The sequence below is a fragment of the Cyrtonyx montezumae genome, unplaced genomic scaffold, assembly GCF_038088225.1.
Source record: "Cyrtonyx montezumae isolate F1298 unplaced genomic scaffold, pur_monq_1.0 scaffold_10, whole genome shotgun sequence".
NCBI classification, from domain to species: Eukaryota; Metazoa; Chordata; class Aves; order Galliformes; family Odontophoridae; genus Cyrtonyx; species Cyrtonyx montezumae.
Window position 1 is genome coordinate 3,724,920 of NW_027071826.1, and position 14,732 is coordinate 3,739,651.

The 14,732-nt window shown below is 43.3% G+C and overlaps 1 protein-coding gene across 2 annotated transcripts in view; it reads right to left on the bottom strand.

The window, feature by feature from the left end:
• Positions 1-905: 905 nt before the first annotated feature.
• The window catches only part of SOS2 (SOS Ras/Rho guanine nucleotide exchange factor 2), a 42,045-nt gene continuing 28,218 nt past the window's right edge, over positions 906-14,732 (bottom strand). The window contains exons 12-23 of one of the 2 annotated variants that reach the window (XM_065748339.1): positions 13,933-14,055; positions 11,215-11,318; positions 9,408-9,627; positions 8,753-8,872; positions 8,436-8,598; positions 7,338-7,455; positions 6,652-6,824; positions 5,601-5,717; positions 4,289-4,550; positions 3,387-3,428; positions 2,220-2,329; positions 906-1,542 (exon numbers count right to left, since the gene is read on the bottom strand). In XM_065748339.1, coding sequence (XP_065604411.1) covers positions 1,030-1,542; positions 2,220-2,329; positions 3,387-3,428; positions 4,289-4,550; positions 5,601-5,717; positions 6,652-6,824; positions 7,338-7,455; positions 8,436-8,598; positions 8,753-8,872; positions 9,408-9,627; positions 11,215-11,318; positions 13,933-14,055 — 2,065 coding nt within the window. In that variant the 3' untranslated portion in view covers positions 906-1,029. The remainder of the gene's footprint in view (positions 1,543-2,219; positions 2,330-3,386; positions 3,429-4,288; positions 4,551-5,600; positions 5,718-6,651; positions 6,825-7,337; positions 7,456-8,435; positions 8,599-8,752; positions 8,873-9,407; positions 9,628-11,214; positions 11,319-13,932; positions 14,056-14,732) is intronic. The other variant, XM_065748346.1, reaches the window with a different exon arrangement.

The window sequence follows — 14,732 nt, forward strand, 5'->3', positions numbered from 1 at the left end:
GAGCAGACTCACTCGCACCAGTTCAAACAAGGAGTCCGACTGGTAAATAAAAGTCCCGTTCACTTATCAGTTTAAAAAGTTTAATAAAGCTTTAAACGTTTGCTGGTTTAAATGCTACCGATTTCCAAAATGGATTCAGGATTAAGTGAGGTGAAATCTAAAGGAAGTTATTAGGTTCGGAAGGAGAGGCTGTTCCTCAGCCAGAGGAAATGCTTCTGGCTGCACAGGACTGCGAGCAGCAGACCGCGCTGCAGGCCTCGATCACATCTATACAGGTAATCAGCACTGTCTGTAAATATACAATATCCACAATTGTACATACATGGCATATAGCTTTGTTCTCCAGAAGAGCACGCAACTCTTTAGCTTAAGACATCTCCACCTACCGCAACAGAAAGGCACATCTGAGCAAGATGCATGCTAGGTACGTGTAGGGATGCTTTCCAGTATCGGAGGCAGGCGGTCCTCGTCCATACTTCTCAACAACCACCAACTGCCTATTTTGGTATCTATCCATTTCTCTTTGTCTTCAGCAGCAAATCAACGTCAATTAAGACACGGCATTAAAACATAGGGGAACAGCAGCTGTCACTCACAAGCCCCCAGGCCCACGTGGAGTCAGAAGGCAGGTGGCCAGAGGCTTAGGGCAGTCACACCGTACATATCCTCACCCGCTGTAATCATCCCAGAAAAAGGAGAAAGAAAAAGAAGGCCACTAGTGCTCAAATTAGAAGGAAGGTTCCACAGATGCACCTTTTTTTTGGCTCAGTGCAATCAAACGATGTCAGTTTCAGCTCAATTAGTGTCGTTTACAGTGCAAAAGGGATCTCTGTGTACTGGCACAACTGTCGGCACTGAGGGTGTGGAGGGAGGCAGTGCTGCTGGTCACTATGTTTGTGGTTGTTGTTTCATCAGCAGCACTCGAAGAGCACGATTTGAGAAAGTACTAAAATACACTGCCTTTCTGAATAAATAAAAACAGGAACTTTACAAATACTATTCCAGTGTCAATGACTACCGTGGCTACAGTCACTGAGGAGCTTCTGCATTTTCCAGCAAAGACAGTCTGTGCAAAGGGGGGTGGGACAGCTCCCTTTTGTAAGTCTTTGGTGGCAGCTTCGGGAGCTGAGGGCTCGAGTTCTGCCTGGGTGGGATGGGGGGTGCGGGGGGGTGGCCGGGGCCGCTGTGAGCGGCGCTGATCACACAGCAGCGACGCAGCACCCGCGGAGAGGGAGTGCTGGGAGGAGTGCCAGGAGAGCTGGGGCCTGGGCCAGCATCCCAGAACCACTCGGGGTCTCTGGGCAAGCGTCCCACCGGCGGTGGCTGCAGGTTTAGAGGGCAGTTGATAAAGTGTTCGGGAGGGCGGTGCGGTACCGGAGGAGGAGGAGGAGTGTCGGGGAGAGGGTCCCGAGGGGGAGGAGGAGGAGGGCTGTGCAGAGGCTGCTCAAAGGGGCCGTAAGCAGGAGCACGAGGCTGGATCTTTGGAGGCGGTGGCTGCCGAGGTGGAATTGCTGGAGGATCATCATCCGATTTCAGAATTCCCTGTGAGGTTACAGAGAAAAAAGATACTGTAAGAGATGCAGATTTGCAGGCAAAGACTAGTTTTTGGAGAAGAGAACGTTCTGGGCAGACTTCATTTTGGCCTTCCAGAGGCTCAAGGGAGCTTACAAACAGGAAGGAGAGTGACTTTTTACATGAGCAGATAAGCAATAGGACAAGGAGGAATGGCTTTAGACTAAAAGAGGGGAAATCTGGGTTAGGTGTCATGGGGAAAAGTCTTCACCCCGACAGGCAGTGAGGTCCTGGCACTGCAGACAGAGCTGTGGGTGCCACAACCCTGGAGGTGCCCGAGGCCATGGATGGGCCCTGGGCAGCCTGAGCTGGGAGCACCCAGCCCATACAGGGGTGTGGCTGGGGGAGGCTGGAGCCCACCCAGCTGTCCTGCCATTCTATGACTATGATTTTCTGGAATTTTCTTGATGTTTGCTCTTGGTGCTGTGTTAAATATGTGACAGTGGCCCAGCTGTATCTGGGATCTGATTATGACTGGCAAGTTCCTGAAGAGCTAGCTGCAATCAGACACTGGGAACCTGAAACTTCAAAAAACAGTAACTGGAGCACTGCCTTTGAAAGGTGCCAAACATCTAAAAGACCAACAGAGTGCTGCCTGACTGTTCAGTGCTTTATTATCAAAGCTACTCAGTATAGGACAACAATACCTTCGCATTAGAAACATCCTGATCCATCTTTTTTCGAGGAGGAAGCGGAGGAGGGTTTTGAGGCTCATCACTTAGTTTAGGAAAGCTACCCCATGAGCTGAAGAAAGTCTCTGGAGAGAGAAGAGCCAGTACTTTAGTGCTTGTGTAACATGCCAGGAACATACTCAAGAATATTAAACCAGCCTAGGTGCAACTCAAACAAGCAGATCTTTGTGTTCAACAGCAACGTGAACCATTAACTCAAGCTGTATGAAACTCTTATTTGGTTCTTTAATCAGAGGTACTGCTCACAAAGTGGTCTCCCGTTTCCGATATCAAAGAGATGCATCTACAGTTAATGCTAAAGGATACAAAAATGAAGAGAACAAGTCAACTCTTAGTCAACTTTCACTGCATCTGCTCCTCATTGCAGAATGTGCCTGTTTACCACGCTTGCAGAGCTGGTCACGTGGCTAAGTCACACTTTGGAGTGGAAGGTTTGTTCTCTTTGGCTGTATGGGTACATATTAAAATCTGGAGGCTTAGAGGCTTTGTTAACAGTTTCTAAAGCAGGAGAACTTTCCAATCCTTCTTTTGAGGAAAAAATCCTCGAAGTTAAAAAAGAAGCAAAACCATCTCCCAACTTGTATGTGACTTCTGTCACCCCTTTGCTTTTTCTCTCAGAAGCACACAGAATTCTGTACCAACACATTAGGACACTGTGCCCTCCAGTTTGAAAGCTCTTTACTTTATGAACAAGTATATATATGTCTGTGCACTAAGGCAGTGAAAAGAGAAGCTCAAAACACAGATGAGTACAGGTTTTCCCTTCAGTCCCCAGCAGCAGAGCAATTATTTTCACTGAGTGCTAACGCTAAATTATCAGGTTGCTTCATTTTTACCATTAGTCAAATGAAATAATCATCAAGAACACTCAAAAGAAAAGCAATATCATACCAGAGGCATAGGGAAAAAAAACACCAAAACAGATCAGACAGATTTTAGACTCTGCAGTCTGCTTTACCAGATGGTTGATCCGAAGTCTGACAAAACCCCTTCAGAACTCTATTTAATGAAACAATCCAGATTTTTCCCCAGATTTCTGAGACTGTTTAATCACTATTCAGCCCTCCTGAAAACAGGAAAAGCAGAGTTAAACAAAACACTTTAAATAGTTACAGCACTTACTTGATTGAGGCAAGCTGACAGGAGCGAAGATGCTGTTGTTGCCTGTTAATGAAAAATGGATTAAAGACTTTCCAGAAAACAACTGCAGACAGCACACAAAGTATGCTTCTGAATGACCTCAAAGATGACCATATTTTCTAAGTTTTACTTACTGCTAACACTAATTACGCTTTCCTATGAAAAATACTTCTGAAGTAAAGTTTTTAAGTTATGCTACGAATTAAATCTCACTACAGTACTCCACTAGACACTACTGCGCTGTCATTCACTTCCCCCTATAGCCCAATCCTCCCACCACTTGCTGCAGAGAACTTGTCACTAATCCCACATCAAGCTTAACCTGCAGCCCCCCTAGAGCAGAGATGAGACCTCTCACATGCTGCTTCCAGCACTACAGAGCTGCTCACAGCTTCCAGCAAAGCCTGGGGGTGTATCAGCACAACAAGAGTCTCGTTTTTTACACCAAGACTGCGTTTTGCAGTGAGTGCTGTGAGCACCTCCACTTTTGGCTCACATCCTGAAACATACAGACATGGCTCCCATGAAAGGAAATTGAACCAGAATCACTGGAGTGCATTCAGCCCACAGAGCACTCCTGACACACACTGGTGTGGATGCCAGGGACTCAGTGGTAAAGCAGGTGTAGTCCCTGCACACGGTGCCATGTGGGGACATCTCCCAGAACAGACTGCCTCAGCTCTGGTAGGCAAGGAGACCAGAAATATCCCTTGTTAATTACTTACAGCAGGCATTTCCAAGCTGCAGCACACACAGCGCTGATGCAAGAACTGCAGAGCTCACGACTAAGTTCTGCAATAATCATTTTTAAAGCATCCACACCAATGCATTCAGAACCCCGAGGGACACCAACACCAATTGTTAAGAGTCTATTACACGTTTACCATAAGAGCTGTTGAGGTCGATGTCTAAAAACACACTGAACTCAGACGAGGCGGACACGGGCGGAGTGGAAGGTGTGTTTGGAGAGGTTGGTGCTGACACGGCTGACTCGTGCTCTGCCTCAGTAATTCTGCTAAAGCTTATCTTACTTGGTTCCTTTTCCAGTGGCAGTGGGTGACTCCTCAAGGTGCCAGAGGTGGAGCCGTGCCTGCCAGCATTGGGCCTTATCCCAGGAGACTTCAGGGGGTACGTCGTTTTCCTAGGCTGGAGAAAGGAAAGCTGGTTAGCACTGCTTGCGTTCCAGGCTGCAACACTGCCAAAGTCTCCATGAGCAATTTTAAAAGGCACTTGGATGTGCTGTGCGGGTCACCAGGCCCTGACTCACACTGCACACTGACGTGCTGAGATGTGTGCTGCACAAGCACTCTGAGTCAGCTTGAAGTTCTTACACACGTGGCTGGTGTGAGCAAACCCAGCTCACGAGACTCAGGTGTAACACTGCACAGATCAAAGCTGATCCTCCAAAGACAAAATGTGTTCCCATCCTACGGTGGTACACACAGCTCCACCCCATTACAGCACCAGGAACTGGGCCTCCCTGAAATTCCCATAACAGCATCTAGTTTGGAAAACAGGAACTGTAAACAATTCATGCCCAGATAACTGAGACAGGAGAATGGATATCTACTCTAAGAATAAAAAAAGAAACACAAGAAATAAGAAAAAGAGAAATGACTGCAGGCAGCAGTTTTGCAACGGTCATTTCTGTGGTTTCTTGCCATATTTGTAACATCATCTTAGTCATTCCCCTAGCAGGAGATGGCTACAATGACTGATAGAGCTCTCAGAAAAGACAGAAGTCTCCAGCACCTCAAACGTCCAACGTGTAAAAATCAAGGCAAATGAAAGATAGAAAACAAGTTTTAACTAAAGAAAAAACAAAATAAATAAATAAATAGAAATACATATAGAATAAATAAAAACAGATAAATAAACAATCAACAATTAAAATTAATATTTTACTACTGTGAAATTTTAGTGCATATTCTATCGAATGACCGACGGGTACGATACTCAGGTGTACAATGCAGCAGTTTTAGGGAGAAAAAAGCAATGTTTGTTCTACAGTAAGATAATAGCACTATCCTGTAGTGACACAGGGCACCTGGAATTAGAGGAAAACTCAAGATGTGCTGGAAATCCATCGTATACAGAATTCCAGATGAAACTGCTGGTGCTGATAGTGTTAACAAAGCATTCTCTTTCACAGTGCCTAGTGGATTTCAGCTATTCAATGCACAGGACAAGACTTACAAATCTAGGAGGTTGCTTGCAGTTTCGAGGTTCAATTTCCAATGATTTGTTGAACAGATAATCTGTAAACTCTTTTTCTGGAATCTTCCCCATAGGATTGAGATTTTCAAAGAATTTCTAAATGAAACGAGCATCGATAATATTTTCTTTAGTGTCAAAGAATACTGGCATTTCCAAAATCCTTCCCAGAAATGTCCACAATGATTCAACACACAATGCAAGCAGCATTTTAAACAACTGTATTATTGCCCGTGTAATTCTTTAGGCGAGGTAACCAAGCTCTTTGTTGCTTCCTCACTGATGCTGCTCTCAAACCAAGAGAGCTACCCACAAGAACATTTTCTGGAAAGGTTACCATTAGCTGTGCACTCAGGAAGAACTGCTGGGTACTTAAAGCTGTTCTTTTAGATCGTTATTACCTCTGTAGACAAACATCTGCCTTCACCTGACTTCTTGTTCCATCATCTTCCTTTAAAGGAATTTAAAGTACCCAGGGTAGTCTTTGTCTTAAAAGTAACCTCTCCAGCATCCTTCCTCCTTTCTACAAGCAGAGTTGGCAGACTGGTACACATCTGCATTTACCCAGCTTCCCTCACTCTGAATGAGGCTGCTCATACACGTGCTCTGCCATCCCACAGGGTCGGCAGGCTCTGGTCAGTAGCTTTGCTACGGGGCCAGTGCCCCAGACTCATACCCAGCACTGGAGATTACAGGGAAGCAACTTTTCTTCTATAAGTTCTGCTGCTTAGTCACTGTGTCTCAATCACTGCTTTGCTGCTAAGAAATCACACCGCTATCAGGCTGCAGAACAAGAAGGGGATGAAGACCCAGAATGTGGAACCCAAGGAAGCAGATCCCTAACTCTGGCTGCTCCTCTGCTGTGGCACTTCTGCCACGTGCTGCTTCCAACCAGTCACCATTCCCTCCCTGCTCTGATGGTCACTGCTGACACAAGATCAGGTTGGGTACCAGGAGAGCAGCTGACCATTTTTTGTTGTGCTCTTTCTTTTCCTCCCCTTTCTCCCAAAACAGATGTTTAATTTTTGATTACCCGAATTTCTGGCTCTATCCGTAAACAGTAAGGCTGGTTTTGATACTGCTGAATTTCTCCTGTAATTTCAGCCACTTTTCTCCTCTTACTGAAATTAATTAATTCTTTCCCTTGTCTTTTAAGGAAGTCGGGATTCCCTTCTTCTGTCTTCAAAATATTTGTTAGGTATATTCCTGATAAAAAGAGAGAGGGTTTTTAAAAGTTCATTTGCATTCAAAGAGCTGATTTCATTCTTTACAAAGAATGAAAGATTAAAAAAAGGAAAAGAATCTGAGCGTAAGCAGATTTAATACTCCAATGGTTTATTAGCTGTCAAGAATGAATTAAGTTTGCCTTTCACACAGGAACAATGTATTATTTAAATAGGATGCTTCCCCTGAATTCAGGATCTCGTGTTATGGAGTTGAAACACATTCAGGTCACATCATCAATGCAGAAGCAGTATTAAAATGAAGTAACGCTCACACAAGCAGCACCAGTAATCTGTATTACTAAATCAAAAAAATAACTTTTACACAGAGGTACTAAGCCTAAGAACATCACAGATCTATCAAGTCAAACTAACACACTATATTAAAGAATTTTTAGAGCAAAACACAACCTTTAAGACTGATTAACACACCTGCACCAAACCTGGTTTAAGATGGAGAACCCACACAGCATCAGCCTGTTCTGGTGCTACTTACCAAAGAAAGGCACACAGGGTGGATTGATTGACTTGAGCTTAGCGAGATATTTTTTGAAGTGATCTTGACTTAGTTCTACTGCTTCATCCAAAACTCTTTTTTTCCTTTCCTGTAGTGCCTTAGTTGTTAAGAGAGAGAAAAGAAAGCAGCTACAGAGATCTTCTCAATAGTAGTTAGGAAAGAAGCAAGGCAATTATCCAGCTCTCTTAACGAACCTTAGAAACTCAAATTCATATCTGAAAGCATCTCTTTTGTAAGTGGTTTGTTCTGGACTACAGCACCGTCCGTCATGTGAGTTTAGAGGCTACTGTAAACACAGTCTACCAATTTTGTCTACCAATTTACAAGCATAACCTCAGTTTTTAAAGCAATAAAAAACAACTGTATGATTTTGAATTGAATTTTCAGGCTATGTATGGTCTTTCAAATACTAATGAAACTCAAAACATAGCATTCATATTTCTTTTTCTATTTTAGTCAATGGAGATTTTGCTGACAAATGCAAGGCATTGCTTTTCCTCATCAAGTGCAATAAGGAGTCACAGGCAGTGCAGCATTCTCTCTTTCTACTGCTCATATAAACCATACAGCAACCATTTCTTTCTGCCTCTGACACCTGAATCGTCTTAGACCCATGCAAGTGAAGTGTTTGAGGTAACTGAAATCTGAGTTCTACCTATGTCCTCCCTGCCCTTCTACCCTTGCACAGCTCTAAGTGCTGCTGTTCAAGTGCTCCATGCCAAGGTTCTCAGCCTTGGGATCTGCCTCTTTCAGACCCATAAAACACCGGCCTGAAGCAGCAGGTTTATTTCAGACAAGTTAATGAACAATCAAACGGCCACAGTGCTTCCCCTTTTTGAGCTGAACACAAGTAGGAAGACATCTGCTGAAAAACTCCACTTCCCATTACAAGTCCTTTGAGACAACCAGCCCAACTCTTATGTTTTCTCACAGCTAACTTTTAACATAACTTAGTCTTGTAATTATCTTACTGTCTTCTAAGAAGGCAGCAGTGACTTGGATTTCACTTAGGAAGTCTGTCTGGTGCATTCTTGGATGCCAGCTAGTTTTTCTTCCAGGGCAACGCCCAGGACTTACCTCAAACGTGTGATCCAGTCTGTACACTGACACAGAGTTCATCGCACTCACTATCTCCAAAACACCATTGAAATTGTTCAGATCTTGAAACACTTGCAGGATTTCTATAATCCTGCTCAGCACAGCCACTCGCTCTTCAAAGTTCTCAGTTTCCACTATGCACCTAATCAAAAGATGTAAAACACTGATAAATGAAACTTGACATTTTGCTAGCTACTTAACTGAAGAATTCCAAGTAAGAACTGTGTAGTGCATCCAGCAGGCATGTTCTGGCACACTCGAGAAACTCAAGTAAACGTCATCACCACTGTACTTACTTTTCAAACCAAAGAGTAAGATTTGTAGTATGGCGAATCATTTTCAATAGATTTGGGGAGTTAATTTCCTTATCTTCTTTAGTCCAAACACTACCGACGAGTTCAGAAGGCTGTACTGCCCTGTGATGACAAAGTGAGACACACAAGAATGCTCTAATGCAAATAATAATTGTATGTTCTGTGTCTGCATTACTATTAGTTATTTCACAAATGCAATTCTGTAACAGTTACTTAAAATAACTTTTCAATGAATAGTGGGTAAAGAAGAAAATCCATTCTTATCATAAATGAAATTGGCATTTCTGAATAAGCATTTATATCTAAGAAAAAGACTACAGAGTCAGTTTAACCTCCCACAAGCAGAAGAAAGCATCCTAAAGACAGTTACAATGTTTTTAAAGCAGGAAGCACAACCGTGGAGAAAAAGTGGCCTGTGTCAACAGGAAACGTGCTGTCACTGAAACATTAAAGGATGCTTCACCGTCGAGCTTTGTAAGGCCTTAAAGAACTTCTATCCAGCAAAGCTCAGTTCCTCCATCAAGGTTAGCTTTATTTATCATAGGTAACAACAAAGTGAGGAAACAGCAGCGTATGACACCAGACTAAAAGAGTGTTAGATCAGAGGACCCTGATGCAGCAGACACTCAATCCCCACCTGTACAGGTCGGACTCGAGGAGTGTCAGCTGCCGAGCGATTTCTATGGGGTGCAGGGTCATGAGGTCCAGCATCTCGCTGTGCCCCACGCGCCAGATGTGCCACTCGATCGGGGGAGGCGGGCTCTCAAAGGTGATGTTGTGGCTAATCCCATTTGCCTGCGCTTTCTTTCTCCTGATGATTTTAGCAATTGATTCCACCCACTTCTTCATGGATTTTCCTACAAAACAGAAACCACGAAAAACATTTTCGGTACTACCTTAATTAACTTTTGAGAGCTTAATGAAACCCATCAAGAGAATGTGCGAACGCACTCAGAATACTGCATCTCTACAGGCAAATTAATTAGGTGTGCAGGTGCCCAGTTGTGCTTAAATGCATCTACTGACAGCTTTAGCAGGACCTTGTATATACTCTATTTTACTTTTTCCCCTCAGCCACAACCATCTCCCTTTCAAATGTTATGTCACCTAATTAAGGGTGAATAACTGAAAGTAAACCAGATGCAAGTGAAAATTTTGCAACATGCTGTACTGCTGCACAGCACAGAGAAACAGGTGCTTACAGTACCACTCCAACACTGAGGGTGCATCCTGGACAAGGCAGGAAGAGCCATCAGCAATTCAAAGCAAAAATCGTTTGCAAGACTAACCAAAACTGAGTTAGGAAACTCCTCTCTGATTATCAGTTTTCAGCATGGAGTCCTCTTCAAGAGGTAAACTACTCTTTGTCTCAAGATTATATCATCCATGGTCTGACAATCTGAATAACAGCACTGCCAGGATTACGATGCAAACTGATATGTGCCAACACACTGCTGAAAAATCTGCTAGACTGTAACCCCAGAGCAAGTGATACCAAATGGAATGGGCGTCCTCTCCCAGAAGGATGATGATTTTCAGTTAGAACTTCAAAAAAAAAAAAAAGGGAAAAGAAGACGATGGAAAAAACTCATCTCGTTAATCACAGAATTACAGAATCATAGGTTGCAGCACAAGTCAGCATCCAGGTGACTCTTGACTATCTCCAGAGAAGAAGGCTCCACCACCTCTCTAGCCAGCCTGTTCCAGTGCTCATCACCCTGACCATAAAGAAGTTCTTATGCATGTTAACACAGAACTTCCTATGTTCAAGTTTGAGGCCATTGCTCCTTGTCCTACTTGCTGCACACCACTAGGAAGAGCCTGGCCTCATCCATTTGCCTCTCACATGCTTTTAGATACTTAAAAGCATTAATCAGAATCCTTTCAGATCTTACTCAGCCTTTCCTCATATGAGAGAGGCCCTCTGTCATCTTTGTGGTACTCTGCTGGACTCCTTCTAGGAGATCCCTGTCTTTTCTTTCTCCCGGGGAGCCCAAAGCTGGACATAATAGTCTCAATGTGGCCTCATCAGGGCAGGGTAGAGAGGGAGGATCACCTCCCTGGATCTGCTGGCCACACTCTTTTTAATGCACCCCAGAATCCCATTGGCCTTCTTGGGCACAGAGAAATTAACCAACAGAGAAAGAATTCTCTACAAATACAAAATGGAGAGAAGGAAGGTGGCAGCTGGGCAAGGATGAACATTACCATCCAGAAGTAAATACACTGAGGTTAAATGATACAGCAGTGCTTGACATAATCTTCAGTAGCTATTGAGAATCCAGGCCAAAGACTGCTCACGTAAAAGAGAGTCACATTAACTGTTCAATTAAAGTCATTAAAATTACTAGTCTGTGTAAAGATACTCTCATACCTAAAATCAGACAGGATTAGACCAGCAGGTTGAATTAAAATGTGGAAAGGAGGACAAGCAATTTCCATACCTCTTACACTTGAAATAAAGGTCTCCAATCTCTCTAGCAACTCCAGATCTCTTTCAAAATCATAAAAATGGTGCTCTACCCAGTGACGAAAAACATTTAATATTCTGAGGAAGGAGAGAGAAAAAAAATGTTTTGTTTTTAACAACTTGAAGCTCTTTCCACATGAACATGAAACAAAAGGATTATAAAAAAGCTGCGATACAAAGTCATGTAACTGTAAACTATTAAACCTCATAAGGACACAGGGGAAAGACTCAGCATGCACTGATGACAGAAGAAGTCCCCAGGTATTTTACAGCTATTTTTTCCTTCTTAGCATATATGAAGTTCTGTTTGATCTTAAAACTTACATAAAGAATGCTAGTGTTGAGGTGGTTTCAGAAGGAGGAAAGAAACTCATCAGGAGTAGATAAAACTGCTATTTTGATGTAATTTTCTGTATTATTCTTAAAACGAAAAATGCTAATTTGGATCTACTATTGCATTAGAAACCAATTTTTTTTTAATACACAAATTTAATCTTACAAGTTGTTGCAAGTGTACTGCTCTACTGCTGGAAATTCATGACAGCTGCTAACCATCAAAGGGGTTACAAGCTCCCAAGAACAGTACTACAGGATCTTATCTCAGCAGTCTTTGAGCTATCACAGTAGGAATACTGAAAAAGCAAGACAGACTGCCTGGTTTTGCTGACACTTCCAGCCTAGTGCCTTCTCTCTGTGACAAGCTCACACATACTTAATCTGGTCAAAGCCATCAACATTTCCATCCCTGTGCACTGCATAGCATGTCTGCAGCATTATCCACAAGATGCGGAATAAGCACACAAGAAGGGGAAGGAATGAGCATCTTCATGTTCTCCACTGTCTTCCCACACCTCAGATGGCTCAGAAGTAGAGGTCAATACTATTAACAAAAATGGGAATGTACAAAGTGCTGGGCATTGCAAACTAACAAGCTCGAGTTCAGACGCTTCTTTTGAACTGTAAGAGAGCTACGAGTTTCAAGCCACTGAAAGATCTCCTCAATTCCAAGATTAACTATCAACCACAGAAGTGTGAGTGTTAAACAGCTGCCTTAAAGCACATCTCTTGTCAGGCAGTAAGAAGGACACTGTGCACCAACCACAGCAGGAATAAGACAGCAAAGAGTGGCAGTCAAAACAACAGGTATCCTGATCTCTCAAGTAAGGAAAGAAACCAGAAACCTAACACCCCAGGAAGGTCAAAATTAAGACACAGGTTTCAAAGAGCTTAAACATTATGCATGAAGGCAAAAGGGCTGGACTGATTTTGGAAATTAGTAGCAAGATACACAGCTTTGAGCTGTCTCAAGCTTTTCTACAGGTTCCACTTCACTGCTCATCACTTGTCCTGCTCAGCTACGGCAGTCAGCAGCGCTGCAGAAAGATGTATTTGTAACATGCAGAGGGGCACTGTGAAGAGGTCCCTAGGTAAGTTCAAGTCTAGCTAGCAGAGTTTATAAAAATGGCATCAAAAGCAATACAACTATATTTAAACTCTTCAAGTCACAAAAGCCCATTCTGTGCAAGTTTCTTGGGACTCCATAGGCACCTATGTGGATGCCTGCAGAAGCAGCAAACAGAAAACAGCAAAGAAAATATGTGGTGAGGGGGAGTGTGTGAAGACCTCCTGAGAACTGATAGCTCTGGAGCCTAGTGGCCTTGCTGAGCCCACAGGGACAGATGAACTCAGAACACCAAGAACCTGCCAAATCTGCACAAGGACAAAAGCACACAGAACTATCAAGGTTACACTGGGATTGTGTTACTTGGATCACATCCAAGAAGGTGCTGGCTCCTATCTGTCAACAAGAACTACAGGATTACACACGTACGTACCTGGGTGTTTCGTTTGGACATTTGTACATGGGTATTTGATGAAAAAAAGTACTCCTGAAGTGACTTTCCAAACACCTACACCGAAGGAACTGGCATGTCAGTATAACCCTCCACTTAAGAGTAAACTGCTGTTGCTTCAAGCAAGTAATTATGAACGACGGTGCAAAAGGAGGAAAAAGCTGAGGGCACTGTGCTCCTGATTATCTGCCATTCATAATATCAGCTTGATGCTACCAATAACAGTGTAATGAATAAAAGCTGGTCTAGCAAATACTTGTTGTGATCTGTGCCTCCTCCTGACTCTTCCCTATCAGGGCAATAACCGGCCTCATTCGTGTTAGAAGTGCTTAATTGTTCCCCAAGTTAGCTTGGTCAGCAAGACCCTGAAGATTCACTGCAGCCTGCTGCAAAGCACGGCACAGACAAGAGTCTCCCTTTGTGCAAATAAATCAGTAGGGCTGGGAAAGGGAGTAAAGTGCCAGCAGGATGGAAAAAATGGAAACAGAAACTATCTTCACAGGGCCTATTAACAAGGAATCCATTCAAAATGCAGTCAGAAACACTTTCAGTTGTACATCTCTCACCCACACTCGCTTTACATAGCAGCCATACAGCGTTCCTGTGGGTGGCAGAGATCACAGCTGGGAGCAGCAGAGAACCAAGTACAGTTGCAACAACAACAGAAGCCAGTATGACTAATCAGAGCATGGTTTGGGCTATTAGTCTGGTTGCAGACAATGATAAGTCCCTACTTGACAGCACAGCAGTCTCCTAAAGAGATTACTGTCTCCAGGAACGCAATATAATCACCGAACTCAAATCTGGATTTAACAGAACAAATTTAAAAGCAAATAAACCTGAGTTGCACTGGCTGGACGTATTCCTTGCGAAATCGCTTAAGGTCTGCGCCGATGGGCTGCTCCCCTTTCTCGATTGCCAGCCTGTCTGCTTCAGTAGGCTCAGGCTCTGGGATTTCAAACCTATGAATAAAAGCACCAGAACAGTGATGGTAATTAAGATTAAACACAAGCCCTTTATGTAGGGCATGAAGAGCAATTTTACTCAAAGAATTTCAATGCAGCGAAACTCAAGCACTCACTCATCCAGTATCCAGTCTGCCTGGAATTCCCTCCTCCCATAGCTATGCTGTGCTAACACACCCTACCCTCACCCTGATAACTTGCCAGTTTCCTGGTCATCACAAGATGTCTAGACTGGGATAGAAGGTTTTTAACTACCTGCTAGCTTGATTAAGTGAAGATTAGAAGAAAGCTTCAGAGCAGCTTTATCGCACTGTATTAACATGTTGTTTACAGTAAGAGTCAGTGCTTTTCAAACAAACTGCTTAGAACATTTCAGTTCTTATTTGCATTGAGACACACTCAAATATGCTCTCACGATCAAATGAAGCAGTTCAAAACGTTACCAGGTGGCAGCCAAGGCACTGTAGCTGATAAGTCATACAGGTATTAGTTTAACAAAATGGAAAAGAAGAAAGCTTGCATTAAAAGAGATCAATGCCCATTTTAAAAGTTATTTTTTATGACCTTCACTGCTTTTCCTGTTTGCCAAACATATGATAAACACCAAGATCCCAAGCTGAAAGGGAGCAGGTGTAGGAACACAAAGCCCTTCTGTGCACCTTCAGAAAGGATGA